Source organism: Thermobia domestica, chromosome 16, assembly GCF_964235325.1.
Source record: "Thermobia domestica chromosome 16, izTheDome1.hap1.1, whole genome shotgun sequence".
NCBI classification, from domain to species: Eukaryota; Metazoa; Arthropoda; class Insecta; order Zygentoma; family Lepismatidae; genus Thermobia; species Thermobia domestica.
In genome coordinates this window covers 103,633,422-103,648,176 of record NC_137469.1, presented here as the reverse complement: position 1 = coordinate 103,648,176, position 14,755 = coordinate 103,633,422, and the positions used below count along the sequence as shown (strand labels likewise).

At 33.9% G+C, this 14,755-nt stretch overlaps 1 protein-coding gene across 2 annotated transcripts in view; it reads left to right on the top strand.

Annotated features, from left to right (window-relative positions):
- cwo (transcription factor cwo) overlaps positions 1-13,438 on the top strand; it is a 193,494-nt gene extending 180,056 nt beyond the window's left edge. For both annotated transcript variants that reach the window (XM_081742866.1, XM_081742865.1), the window contains exons 4-7: positions 4,446-4,635; positions 7,010-7,201; positions 8,804-8,953; positions 10,887-13,438. In XM_081742866.1, the coding sequence (XP_081598992.1) occupies positions 4,446-4,635; positions 7,010-7,201; positions 8,804-8,953; positions 10,887-11,875 (1,521 nt within the window). In that variant the 3' untranslated portion in view covers positions 11,876-13,438. The remainder of the gene's footprint in view (positions 1-4,445; positions 4,636-7,009; positions 7,202-8,803; positions 8,954-10,886) is intronic.
- Positions 13,439-14,755: the final 1,317 nt, after the last annotated feature.

Sequence of the window (14,755 nt, the reverse complement as noted above, 5' to 3'; positions counted from 1 at the left end):
CGTGGTAGGTTGTGCCAGAGGTGGTCGTCTTACAAAGGCATGTAAAAAATTGTGACAGTTGGTCGTAGTTACAGTTTATTTTATTTTATTTGTTTATTTTCTCTCTTTTTGTGTGTATGTGTGTGTATGCAGATATAATTAAAAACAATTCCAGTGCTGCAAGAAAACTCGACACAAGTGCGTATCTCCGCGAAGAAAAGTGTGTGGAAGTTTCTTATACCTCAAAATCCGTCAGTGATAAATTGATTTATTATTGCTCTTTAAAACAAACTAATTTTCCGCTACTTTAAGATTATTTTCTTACGATAAATACATTATGAGGGAAAACTGTTTTGGGAATTTGAAGTGACATTATTCAATGTCATAATAATTCAGAGAACTTTTCTTAAATGTTAATAAATTGCCACTTTGCTTCATTTCCCTTATAAACGCGTCCTAACGCGATCACACCAAATATTAAGGAACTACATTGTCAGTGTGTTTGTATCAAAAAGCCAGGAGAAGAAAATTCCTTTTATCCTTCCCTTCTGTTGTGATTAAGGATTTTTGCTAAGTTCATTCCATTTTTTTTAAATTTTCGTGAATAAAAGACAATGAAAAATATATTCATACATACATACATACATACTGTATATACTCATATAATATCAATGCCATGTTTGCTAATCTACAAAATCACGTAGTTGAATAGATAAAGAAACGATATATTCATATCAGCCAAGAATACAGAGTAATTTATACGGAAACAGTCACATTTATCCTGATCTTGAGATGGAAGCTTTTATCAGATGAAACAGTAGATCACTGACTTCATCAGTAAGTCAAGTGTACAGCTGCACAGAGGTTCAAAATTGTGAAGAAGAAACAGTTAACATTTCTCAATTACTGTATGTATTGGGTTGATTCTTTATGGTTAGCGAATGTTCTCTGCTGAAGCATGAAACTCGAAAGCTCTTACTGTCAAATATCTTTCTCTCGTTTCAAAACTTCGAAGTTTTGACTCTGCGTCATAATTATATCTTATTTGAGGAAGAGAGCTCCTTCGTGGCTAAGTGGTTAGCGTACACGCCTTTGGCGTGGGAGGCCCGGGTTCGATTCCCGGCAGGAGTTCATGTTGTTCGGGTTCCATGTTAATCAGTAGGTTCCGTCTCATATAGGGGAAAGGGACGTTAAATTCGCTGTAAGAGACGTTAAACTCAAAATCAATTCAACTCAATCTTATTTGAGGAGGATATAAGTCACAGCGAAATGATATTATATTTTATATGTACATATGCAAAGTACTAACTCTCTTTATTTGAGGAATTGATCGATATCAATACTGCAAGAATGGAAGGAATTGAAAGGTTGTTCTTACAATATTGTCATAAAGTTGGAATAGGGCAATCACGCTTAGAACTATAAATTCTTTGTTTCTTCGTGTTCGTGGTTAATTGTTGATTGTTTTTTGTTTTTTTTTTTTTAATCCGATAGTTTCGATGGAAATAAGCATACATTCCTGAAAAAATACGCGACATGTATAATTCTAACATGCAGAAGTGTATACAGGCATGTTTGTACGTCCGAAGAAGTCCGTTTTAAACATCTTTTATGAGAAACGTTTCAAAATGATATGACTTTAAGTGTATAGAATAGTAGGAGAACCTATAGGGAAGATCTTTGAGTAAAGTAAGAACACCGGAGAATAAAGAAATAGAAGAGCGTAGGACGTAGTTTGTAAAATTTTTATTAGATTGACACATGAGACTCCACTGACAGGCGCTTTTGCGCTACTGAAATTTTTCATAGGGTGAACTAAGTCTGTGTTAATATTTTCTTTAAAACTTCCAACAATTATTTTTTATATTTCATGCTGTTTAACCGCTCCACCCAAGAACTGAATGGAATGCAGTCTCTTCGTTAATATAATTTTTTCACCCCGTGTTCACGACTTTAAATTTTGTCAATACTGAATTGAATCATTATTAGTTAACCAATATGAACGACTTGGCTTTTCTAGGAATAAATCATAACATATTTCGCTGATCCAGGTCCACTACAGTAGCGACCATTGAAGATAAGCTCTCAGGCTTTTCCTTTAGTTACACGAAAACATTTGCATGGTGTCTTGAGATAATCCCAGGAACAATTTGTTCGCCATTGTTCGTACAAAGCAGAAATAACTTAAATGTAGAAAGTATTAAACATTTTAAATACACCCTTACAATAAAGACTTCTGAATCAGTCACGTACAAAATGTATTTATAAATATGATGGTACTCTTAGTGAAGCGATTACTAATTTGTAGGTTATGATATTCCTTGCATACATCAAAGTTTAGGACAAACTTAGAAAATGTAAAGCTCAAAATATTTCCTGAAATACTTAAAAAGATTCGTAAGACTATTCAAGTTTTACCATTTTCTTATTTTGTATTATTGTTGTCATTATCCATGTCCGTCAATCCTGCTTTTCTTGGTTCCACGAAGAGTATGAGAGACTTTTCCTAAATGACAGGACTTTGAAGTGATGATATTGTGTAATGAAATTAATTCGGAATTCGGAGTTCAAATCCATCTTCACAGCGTTGAGATAAAAGCGGAAATACTGTGCCTTAGCAATTAACTTGAAGAAATAAAGAAATTTCCACACTTATCTTTACAAACTATCTAACTGAATCTACAGATTTAAAATGTATATTTATTGGTATTGCAAGATTTTGTGAATACGTGTTCTGATACCAATAATGCATTGAAAGATACAGGTAATTACTGACAAAAATTCCGAAATGATTGTATCGTGCTATAATGATTAGTTTTCTTGCAGCCAACTCATGAATGAAAAGTGTTCAGTTCCTAGATATTGAAACGTGTGTGTAACAAATTAACGGTTAATTGTACTATTCGAAGAGTAAGTGATGATCACGTAAGTTAGAGATGTAAACGTTCACAATTGCAGATAAGGATTGTATGTCTTGGTTGATTTCTACTTCAGACATCAGCTAATGAATATATCAATGAGGAAGAACAGGTTAAAAGATAGTTAATTTGACCAATGAGTGATCTCATCTCGAGGCAAGGGATCTTATCTGCAAACTGTAAAAGAGAAGGATGATTAATGAAAGTGAACGATTATGAAAGAATTGGTGGAATGAAAATATGGAAGAAACGGGTGAACCTCCGAGAAAACCTTTTTGGCTTTTTTGGGAAGACACAATAAGTAAAACAAACAAATAAGAGAGGTAAATGGGGTAAAATAAAAATGAAAGAAACGCAACTTCATATATGCAAACTACTCAAATTTTTAAATGGTAGTTTACACCGCGATGTTTATTAGTATTTTCTTAACCTCTCTTTATTTATCCTAGTTTTTTTTTTTTTCGGAGATACTAGGTGTGTGTTTTGGTGAAAAAATCAAATACATATAAATATAAATTCTTACTCTGAATTTAGATCATTCAGCTACATAATCACATTTTAACGAACATATACTTACGTGGAAAAGTAATAATATTCACAATTCATTTTTCTTATTATTTTTTCTTTCTTTATCGAGACTGTGTTATACTAGCAGCTTCCAGAAACTGAGATTTATTTAAGTCGGCAGGCGCGAGTTAAAACATAAACTACGACTGTCATATCTAAAGTAAGCTCAGAAAATATCTTTGCACTCATACATAACGAAAAGCAAAATGTACAGAATTTGAACTTTTGAAGTTTCTGTAGTCAGTTTTCGTAGTGATATACACCAGGTGATGCCGTGGAAAATTTTCTTTCCGTTAGTATTATAGGATGATTGACAGTTATAAATGTTGTCTCTGTACAAGATAGAGAAGCATCTCTCCATAATAGTAAGATAATCATAACATATACTTTTTCTACCATTCTTTATAATGTCAATTAGTTTTCAATACGTTATTGTCCTTGCAGAAACCGCACTAAAATCCATACCCTTTTCTACGTTGACTTTTCCCCTTGCTCTCCAGGCACAAGTAGAATAACAGCCTGGGAACACTAACATAATAACTGAGACCGAGAATAGATTGCTTCTTGACTTGGTTGGATGTCTTTGATACATAATACTTATTCCGAGAAACGCGTCTCTCAAGGAAATAATGAATATTACAATTAAGATGGTATGCTTTTCAAAGTTATTTTGAGGGAGTTCGTTGCCTATTTATACTATATTACAAATGCTATTGCTGATAAAATGTTCAGAAAAGAAACGTAATGATCTCCATCGTAAGGAACAGAAATGTGCCACTTTCACAGTATAATGCCACCGTCAATGCAAGGTATTATCTGTGTGATATCATGTCTTACATGTATTGATAATCTAATTTGCTACTATAATGAGACTTTCTCTTTAACATTCAATTTGATTTATTCTCAGTGCTTCAAAATGTTCTTGTCTGTACTGTTGGTTTTAGAAGTGTAATAATTTTCTTCATTTTTTTTTTCTTGTAGGACCCAATGTCTCATAGAATAATAGAGAAGCGACGGCGGGATCGTATGAACAATTGTCTAGCAGATCTATCTCGACTGATACCAGCTGATTACCTGAAGAAAGGACGAGGACGGATTGAAAAGACTGAAATAATAGAAATGGCTATTAAACACATGAAACACTTACAGGCACATGCTTGTAAGCAGTTAGGTAAGTTTTCCGTAAAATATCATGGATACGGTGTTTTTTTTTTTTTTTTTTTTTTTTTTTTTTTTTTTTTTAAAGAAAATAAAATCTTTATTGCTGTTTCTTGCTCTGAGAATTTCATATCAATTTTCTGGAGAAGAGAAAAAAAAATCGCAAGGAAGTACATAAATAGATTTGCAAGAAAACAAGCGATGGGGAGAGAAGTTCTCTTCCTTGAAATTGTCACTGTCTGTACCATCAATTTGCTGTGGAAAATAAATTTAGACACGATTAAAGAAGGAATGAAGTAAATGTAATGAAGGTGATTCATATATGTAAAATTGGAATAGTGTAGAATATATGAAAGCAAAGTTTGTCGATGGGATACTGGAGATTAAATTCCGTGAGAAATATGGCAGGACACATGAGGACCTTAGATGTTATCTTGAAAGCCGACATATTGAATTTGGGTCAAAATTGTTAATTGAAAATCATGGGGCTTGATATCACGCTCTCAGAAAGTTATTAGTATAATTATTTTATTCTCTATCTTTGTTCGTAACGAAATTATAGTAAATTAAGTTTCTTCATAACACAGCTTTCAGTACTAGATATTTGTCACAAGAATTGTACGATAATGAGTTTTGTATAAAGTGTGTCAAATCTCAAATATTTATATCAAGAACTTCTGCTTTATTTATAAATGGCGTGGCCACTATATTCGATTGTTAACGCGAGCGTAGTTTTCCATTTCCGCATAATTTTATGTAAGATGCCTTTCGAAATACTAGAACAAGCAGAGATAACTCGTTATTTTAGATGTTCAATATATTGTATCTTTACAAAGCATATAAAATTGATTGTAATTTTGTTATGCATAAAGAAAGAGCTTAAATAATTAAGCTTATGTTGAGAAAACGTGTCATCCAAATAGTATCCCACACTATGATTCAGGTTTAAGAATTTTGACTGAAATCAAACATGGCGACTGTAAGATAGCCGCCGAGGCCCTCATTTGTTATGCCGTGTTTACTTTTCTCTTCCATATCACAGCCACAGGTTTTGGTGATCTCAAGGAAAAGAAAAAAGTTATATATTAATGATAGTTGTATCTTTTTAAATGAGTTTTTAATTATTCATGTCTTATAACCAAGTGGAAATTACGTTTTTTAATTAGTTACAAAATTAATTTGGTCACTGTTTTGATCATAGTTCCCTCATGTATTCGGATGACGAGAATTTGGTTCAGAGTTTTATTTCAGGTATTGCTCACTGTTGCAAAAAGCTGACCTTTTAACTTTTTGGAGACCAAATATCTAAATTTAGTTACTGTCTGGTAAGTCCTTTGGTGACCAAGTAACTATTAATATAATATATTAATATATTATATTAATGCATTAATATAATATGCATTAATATATTAATATCGTTCATATTTCCCCCCTCAAAGTCTTTCATGCGTGTTCTTGGTCATATTCATATATAGCTGTTACTGTTTTTATCAGCTTCGGAGAGAAAGAAAATAGGTTTGTTGAAGACAAGGGAAAGAAAATATATATTTATATGTTTATCGAAGATAAGAGACAGAAAATTGCTTTTATTTATTAATTATTGATTATTATTATTGTAAATTCATGCTACAGATTAGTTTATTTTCAGAGTTTTAGACTTGAGTTTTTGAGAGAAAACACTTCGTTCCCATGATCTGGTTTTATCAGATTTTCGAAGTGTGTCTGCTTTTACGGGCTGCAGATAGAAGGGGAGGGGGAGATAAAATCTGGATTTTTTTCTTCGCAAAAGTTCTCTCGACATTAAGCGCCTTACCTGGGAAAGTGGGTCGGTCCACAAAAGGTTAAATAGAGGTGAGTGTTAGGCTTCATAAACAAGAATTTAATCGTACATTTAACTCCGAACAAACAAATATATTAAACTTTACAACGTTTTCCTTAACAACGTATAATCCATAGTAGACCATCTTCAAAGTAAAGAAGAGAGAGAGAAAGACGAATTGTAAAAAGAATACATAATATCAACCTTTTTTTTTTTTTTTTTAATATTCTAGTAGTTGATACAAGCTGCTGTATTAGTTAATAATAGTTTCCCGTAGATGATAATATTTGAAATAAATTTAGTATATAATTTCCATTATAAACTAATTTCATTAGAACACTCAGAGAAAGTAATTTCCCTTTCTTTCATATGTTGCAAGAAAGTTTTAATAGTGGTTCTGAAATATTTTAAAAGAAAGGAAAAAAAATTACTAAACACACTTAAATGTGGATAATTGATGCTTTGAATTGCCGAAAGATTTAATTATATTTTTGTACAATTTTTGTTTCTTTATTAATTTTAAAATTCAAATAATCATTAATAAACAGAACCATCTGTAACTTTCCAGATTCGTGTGAACTTGCCAAGGAGTCTGAGCAGCAAGGTCCAATTGTGATTGAGCATTATAGGCTTGGCTACCAGGAGTGCCTATCGGAAACTATGCACTTCTTGGTGGAGGTGGAGGGATTTTTCGCTGGAGACTCTCTTTGCTTGAGACTGATCAATCACCTACAAAAGCATTGTGACAAAATTTTGAAAGGTATGTCACTTGTTTCAAGGGTTGTAATAAATACAAACATTGCTTACCCAATACTAACATTTTCCAGTTATCTTTTACAAATTTACGGTAAAAATCGTAAGCTTTATGCGAAAGTAGTGGATAATGGTAGTGTTCTTTTTCCAGTTGAAAAGTTCGAAATCATTACATATTATAATACTAGGTGAATTGAGAACGATGAGTACGTACATTTAGAAGCAATGGATCTTTTTTGTTAGACTTTCACTGACAAAATCTTACATTGGTAGTGCTGTAGGTCTAAAGAAAAGAAGTGCTAAATAATGCAGATTTCAGTTTTAGCTAAGATTGAGTAGCTCACATTTTTCAAGGAGATCGGTTCAAGTCACGCTGAAAGTAGAAACGTTAGTAATTTTAAATTGCAAAATATTACGATTTGAACGTATTTTGCATAAGACTGTTTGATGTATAAATAAATGACTGTTTGTATATTATGATTAAATATTCTGTATCTTGAGAGCAAAAAAGTATATCAGGAGTTATCTTCAACACAAAACAGAATAAATCATATGATGATTACAACAAATATTATAGCGTTCGTACTACATATGTGCCTGTATGTACCAATTGCATACATATATTTTGCCAAGCAAGGAACAAATACCTAGGATCTATATTTATTTCAATAATTCAGCCTAGTTCGAAGTTACTATTACCTTTATAATCATAATGTATGAAGTTTTGATTATCATGCACGCTGTTGAAAAACTGTTTATTTTTTTCTAAATGCCAGTTTTTCTGGGTCGAAGCTGGGTTCTTTTTTTGTTTAATACTGACTTTAATTTTTTTTAATACATATTAAATCCATAATACCTACGTATATGCAATTAAGCAATTAAAACAATATGGTTTCAATAAAAGACAAAGATTTACCTCTTTTACAACTATTTTAAATTCCTCTTCAGTTCTTTTTTCTTCAGCGAATTGCGTTAGATTTCAGCGTAGCGATTGCAAATGCAACAACACTAATATGGCGCCAACACTTGAACAATCCTTAGCTCTGCAATCAAATATGATGGCAATGTACTGATCAACTTCGATAGATAGATAATGTAAGATGTTTTTAGTTCAAATTTCAAAGTAACATTGGTATGTGTATCTTTAGTTATATTTAATACTTACTATGTATTTACTTACGAAGCACTAATTACTTATTATTAAATCGAGTTTTACCGCACATGGTTTGTATATCGTGTCAAAAAATTTATAACGATAGCAAAAAATAATTTTAGCATAGATCGGAAATAGTTTCGCTGTGAACTTGATATTTATGTTGGACTTTGATAAGCAAGAAAGCACATTATACTATGTTACATTCAAGTCTGTGGCGGAAGACACGGGTTCGATTCGCGCCGAAGCTCATGTAGTTTGAATCTCACGTTAAGCTGTAGGTTCATATATCATATAACCTTATTGCAGAATGGACGCTAAACTCAGACTACATCACATATCATTCGAGTCTATGGAATTTTAGTGGTTTACATTATACGTATGCTCATCGATAGTTTGTATTTCATTATACATGTCAATGAATTTGAGCACACAATTGTTCTTTCTATTGTTCAGGTGACAGATTGAATTTTCCTCGAACTCACAATGGTGAAACTACAAGTACTTCTTCTGGAGGCAGTGGCTACAATCCAAATGGCAGCTCAGGCTCATGCAGCGACGGGAATGGCAATGGAAATAGTAAAGACAGCTCACATTCTGCGCCAGGTAAGTTAAGTTCAGTAGAAAAGTTTCGTAATACTCTTACATGAATGCACATCCTTTCTAAATATCTATGAATAGCTGCATTTAATGCACCTTCCCATCTGGCGAGACCGCACATCAAATAAAACGCTTCACGTTTCTCCCAGCAGATGGATACATCTCTTCATTCTAAACTGCCGATCTCTTGAAAATTAATTTCCTTAGTCTTGTGTTTCTCACCAAGGAAGGAGATCTGGAGTGTCGCCTTGCTTATTGTAATCGCTAACGCTCTCGCCTATGGAGCTTTTTCAGGCCAGCCATCTTGACTGAGGTTTTCGTCATTCACACCAAGCAAATACCGGGATAGTATTAACATATAATGGTCCCAGGCACCTTTCTTCCTTCCCCATTCCTTTCTTCCGTCTCAATTCCCCGGGCAGTGTGATCGCCGGGAGACATCATCCCTCATGCATGACAGGTCAACATGACCATAAATACCGAAAGCCCAGAAATCTAATTCCTAATCCTAATGAGGTCAGGAAAATAGGAAAGATGTGCACGCAATTTTGGTGATATACAAATTCAAATTTGTTTCCCATGGACATTATCGTAGAGCAGAAACCATGTGTTTAGCCGAAGTCTTCGATCTTTTAGTTTTAACCTTCCTAACGACAAAAGAGACCTTGCTTGTTTAGGGCTATACATTGCATTTTCAACTTTTACATAGCTATTATCTTCGTGTATTCAAACAATCTGGATCTTCACATTCCTTCTAATGTTTGTTTTTCACTTTTTCTAATAGTACAGCCAAGCTTCATCAGATATAATGATGATATAATCTATTGTATGAAACTTTATATATTCTGTAATTCTTCAATATATAAATTACCTGCATTAATTCACTTTACGTGTATTTTACTACTCCATCAGGGGTAAAACATTCATTGTGAAAAATCGTTCAGATGCCCACGCAAAAATGACATTAAAGTAAATGGAAGGATTTTTACTCTTCTTGAAATTACAGGAAATAAAACAACCGTGAAGTTCGTATAAAGTTAATTATGTTTAATAAAGGTAGTAATATAATTGCCATATTTTCACCCATTATCCTATCATAAAATTAACAAGAATAAATACTTTTTGTTCAGGAATCAAGTATTCAGATAATATATTTTGATCAATCTCCCTGATTTTCATAATAGGGGGAACTATAATCGATAATTATATAGCAGACCAATTTTATTATGAGCTTCAAATTTTACATTGGATAACTTACGGTATTTGAAGATACTTTACGATGAACAAAATTACACGTGGATAATAGCTTGATGAAACCGTTGATCTGCGCCTATACATATACAAGGATAATTAAGAATGCACATATTTATTGATTTATTTCATAGAGAAGTATCGCGCAGTATTACATTTACCAAACCATCTTTCTTCATACAATGTTCTTGAAGATAATTTTAGTTTCACAGGAATACTTCCAGGTGCATTGTATAACTTACGTAATTATGACATGTTTCCTTCAAATAATGTAACTAGCTATACATCTACGTTCAAAGCAATTGCAATTCAGACTTAAATTTTACAAGTTTTGTATTTCATACCTTTCGGTAGAATGACAACATTTAAATGTTTCCTTCAAATCTTTTTTTTTTTTTTAAATTAATTTATTTATTTATTACTGTTCGAATCAGTGTTTCTCTTATAAGTTAATGTAAAGGAGTTCAGAAAAGAAGTCTAGATTACATTTTCGTGATTCTTTTTTTAATTTTCATATAATAGATGCTCTAAATTCTTAACATATTTTGTTTTACTATACATATACAAATACTATACATATATTATACTATACTATACTATACTATACTATACTATACTATACTATACATATACTATTAAATACATATTAAATCGTTAAACGCCTTTTCTTTTTCTTTTTATTCTTCAGAATGGAGGCAGAATGGTGTGAATGGTATATCAGAAACCGATTCCGTCAGGGAGGAGTCAATCACAGTTCCCTTACCCACCAGACCAGAGCCAATGGCAGTTGCCGTGACATCGTCGGAGATGGAGGATAGCCAGTCATCGTCCGTAAGGTTACTAGACTGCGATGGTTCGAGTCAGCTCCGAGAAATGTTAACCAGCCCTGCACTTCCCACAGAAAGACTGAGCAAAAATTCCAGCAGCAGCACCACATCGGTGACAAACCATCAACAAAATGGACATTGTCCATCGAGTGTAACGACGTCTTCAGGACTTAACGGGCAACATAATGGACACTGTTCTTCCTCTAGTGGGAATCGTAGTTCGGAAGAAAATAGTGCACTGTATAAATTTAAAAACAATATTAAACAGCGGTTCACAGCGGATCTCGAACACCATTGCCAGGAAAAGCGACGAAGGCTAGAATCAACGGCGACTCGACAGGATGATGTTGAAAGGCGGGACAGTGAGACTTGTTCGTTACCATCACCCATTCCACCGGCTACAACGCCCCCAGTAGCCCCCTTCACTCCCAAGTACATGGTTCCTGAAGTCAAAGCCCAGTCACCGTCTCCACTCCCGTATCATCCTCATGGTGTCCCCATATTTGCTCTACACTCCAAAGGTTCGTTCTATATACCACTTACAATAGACCACAGTATAATTGCACCGTATATGGGAGCATTTAGTGATCATGCGCCAGTGTTACATCCCGTCACCATATCCGTTAATTTTTGTGGCCAGTTTCATCAACATCATCATCATAATCATCACAATTCGCAGCAACAACAACAAGGTGTCCTAGCGCCAGTGTCGATGGATTTCCGCCCATGGCCTCCTGTGCGTGACAGTTGCCCTTCACGAGACAATGAGCCTGGATTCCTTCCACACCCATTGCCACCCCCAACGGGGCCTTTGCCTAAGTGGACAGTGTGTATCCCAGAACATGCGTAAAAACCACAAATACGCTGTGTTGTGCCATTGGGATAAAATATATACTTTTGGTTAAGACAAAGAAGCTGCAATTTTCTTGTCCAGAAATAAGACGTAACAAGTGCTAAGTGAAGTCATTATGTTTCCTCCCCACCCTTTGAAAAATCAACGACATACGTGAAACTGTATGTTAGAATATTATGTGTCTTATGTGTATTATGCATAATCAGGCTAATTTGCTAGAATTATAGCAAGACTTTTAAGTACTTGAAAATAAGCATGGGAGAGACATAATTGATGCCTGTTTACTCTCATAAATCTCTATTTTCTTAAAATTACAATAGTGGCGGCTGTTGAAGGAAGTCATCGGTAAAAACTAACTTTTATCGCTACACGTTAAGAGAGGAACGTTTACCTAATTTTCTATACTACAAGTAAGAGATTAGGTAAGTTTTCTTTCCTTAGTCTGTAGAGGTAAAGAATTAATATTCACCGATGTAACTTCCCTAAAGAGCCTCCTCTGAATCAATATTTTGTAATGTGAAAGAAAGGCCCATGATTTAAGCTATGAAAAAATTTACGTTCCTTTTAAAAAGCAATGGCTAATCCATAATCAAACCCCTTTCAAATTTAATTTTACAGCATTTTCTCCCTCAACTTTATTCCATTTTTTTTTATTTATTGAAAATTTCAGTTAACTGAAACTAGTTTAAATGATAAAACTTTACTTAACGAAGAGCTAGATTTGTGGTAAAACTATTTTTGTGCAAGTCAAAACATATAATAATAAACATTGCGGTGAGTAATCATTTCTTAAAATATACGTTTACAAAAAGGATCTGAAATTGAACCAAAATGAGCACCATGCTTAAATCTTCAAATGCTTTTCAAATTTTTAAAAATTAGATTTCCTTATTCTTCGTTACTTGAAAATTCCGAAGAACGTTTTCTCTTTTTGTAGCCTGGATGTCAAGTTGTAATTCTGTGAGTTAGCCACAAATTATTTTTTTAATTTAATGTGTATTTGAAAGAAAGGAAAAAAAAAAAAGCTCATGCATAAATTATAGTATTTTACATGTAAATATGTTTGAAAGTGTTAATGCATGGTAGCTTTTAAACCAGGATTATACGATGAATCCGTTGAAACAAACCAAGTAAAAAGTGCATTTTGAAAAGCTCACTTTTGTTTTTTTAGAAGTTTAATTTAGGTAAGTATCCAGTGAGGATACAGTTTGGCTGTGATAGTGATGCATGATTGTTAGTTTCAAAAGATGTTAACGTTTCAAGAGAAATGTATGCATATGAAATGTTATATATATATGTATATTAGTTACACCTTCCATATCTGGGGGACCTATGTTATCTATATCTCGAGATATATCTATTGTCTCTGTAAATGTATACTATCAAATTCTATTTTATTGTGTTGATGTTCTCAACATTGTTCAAAATCAAAGTTTGTGTACCTGACATGAAAGCAATGACTTTGTGTGCCACTTATCACCTCAAATAAGAAGGCATATCATGCTAAACATCTCGCATGTTTAGAACTCATTTTTATTTTGTTGATCTGTGCTTCCCTTAGATAAAATCTTGTTTCTAAAGTGATCAGAACTTTTCTTTCTTTCTTTTTTTTTTTTTAGTTCGCTTTCATGTTTCTTTCCTTTTTTATATATATAATACACATCTCAAATTGTATTTCTTTCTGATTTAAAACATAATGTTATTAAATATCATTGTTACAAAATTAAAGGCATATTTAGTGTACATATTTAATCAAGCAGAAATGCTGGTAATGGACCAGGCTAACCATAAGGATTTAGTAATTAATGTGTAAAGTAAACTTCAGAGTTGACACCGTAATAGTCGGTGAAGTTTTAAACAAAAATCCCTTTTTATTTAGCACAGACAAACCCCTGTGCAAATGGCTGCTAGGAGAGTGGTGTGCAGGCTTAAATTATTTGATGGAATTGACCTACAGATGGCATTAGTCTACATGGAGTACATACGAATACATTAGTTCCTACCGGTGGCGTATGCCGAATTTCAAGCGGTTAATCCCATATTCTTTTAGTACATGCGTGATTTTTGTTTATCTTCATATAGTAAGTGTATATTTTCCCGTTACTATCTTGCTTAGGGGTGGGTGGGGAAATTCCCGAGCTTTCCTTGCGTATGCCACGTGGAATTCTCTATATTTGTCAAATACAAGGATGACTAGGGAAGTTTTGAGATACAGCCAAACAGGACAGTGCAGGAATAAAATTTTGCGTGCATGAGTAGCACCCCTCCTTTGTAAATGCACTCGCTCAGTCTCGCGACAATCATGCCATATGACCTGGTGAGCGGTGTTGTTGCCAAGTAGCCGGAGTGGCCACCGTTTGCACCACAGCCATGGAGTTGGAAAGAATGGATTTGCCAGCCACGATTCTGTACGACTTTAAATGTGGTTTGAATGAATCGAAGTTGCTGGAAAGGTTGACATGAGCCTTTGGGAAGAGTGCATCATAGTGTGCAACAATGTTTCGTTTGTTTTCAGAATTTAAACGGGGATGGACCTCATTAGAACACAAAGGCCGCATGTAAGACCATCAATAGCAGTGGCTGAGGAAAACATTGATGCCGTGGAGCAGATGATTAGGGCCGATCCGCGAATGACATACAGTGACATTGAAGGCATTGCTGCGCCGTGTTTCAATCATCCTGCATAAACACTTAACGTGTGAGAAAAGTTTCATATCGGTTGGTGCCACACAACTTGACAGAAAATCAAAAGCGGACAAGAGTGAATGGTGTCAAGACACATTTCAGAAATTTCAAAGTGAGGACTCGAAGAGGGTTTCAGACATTGCGACAGGTGAGGAAACCTGGATTTACCAGTTTGACCTAGAGACAAAGCGC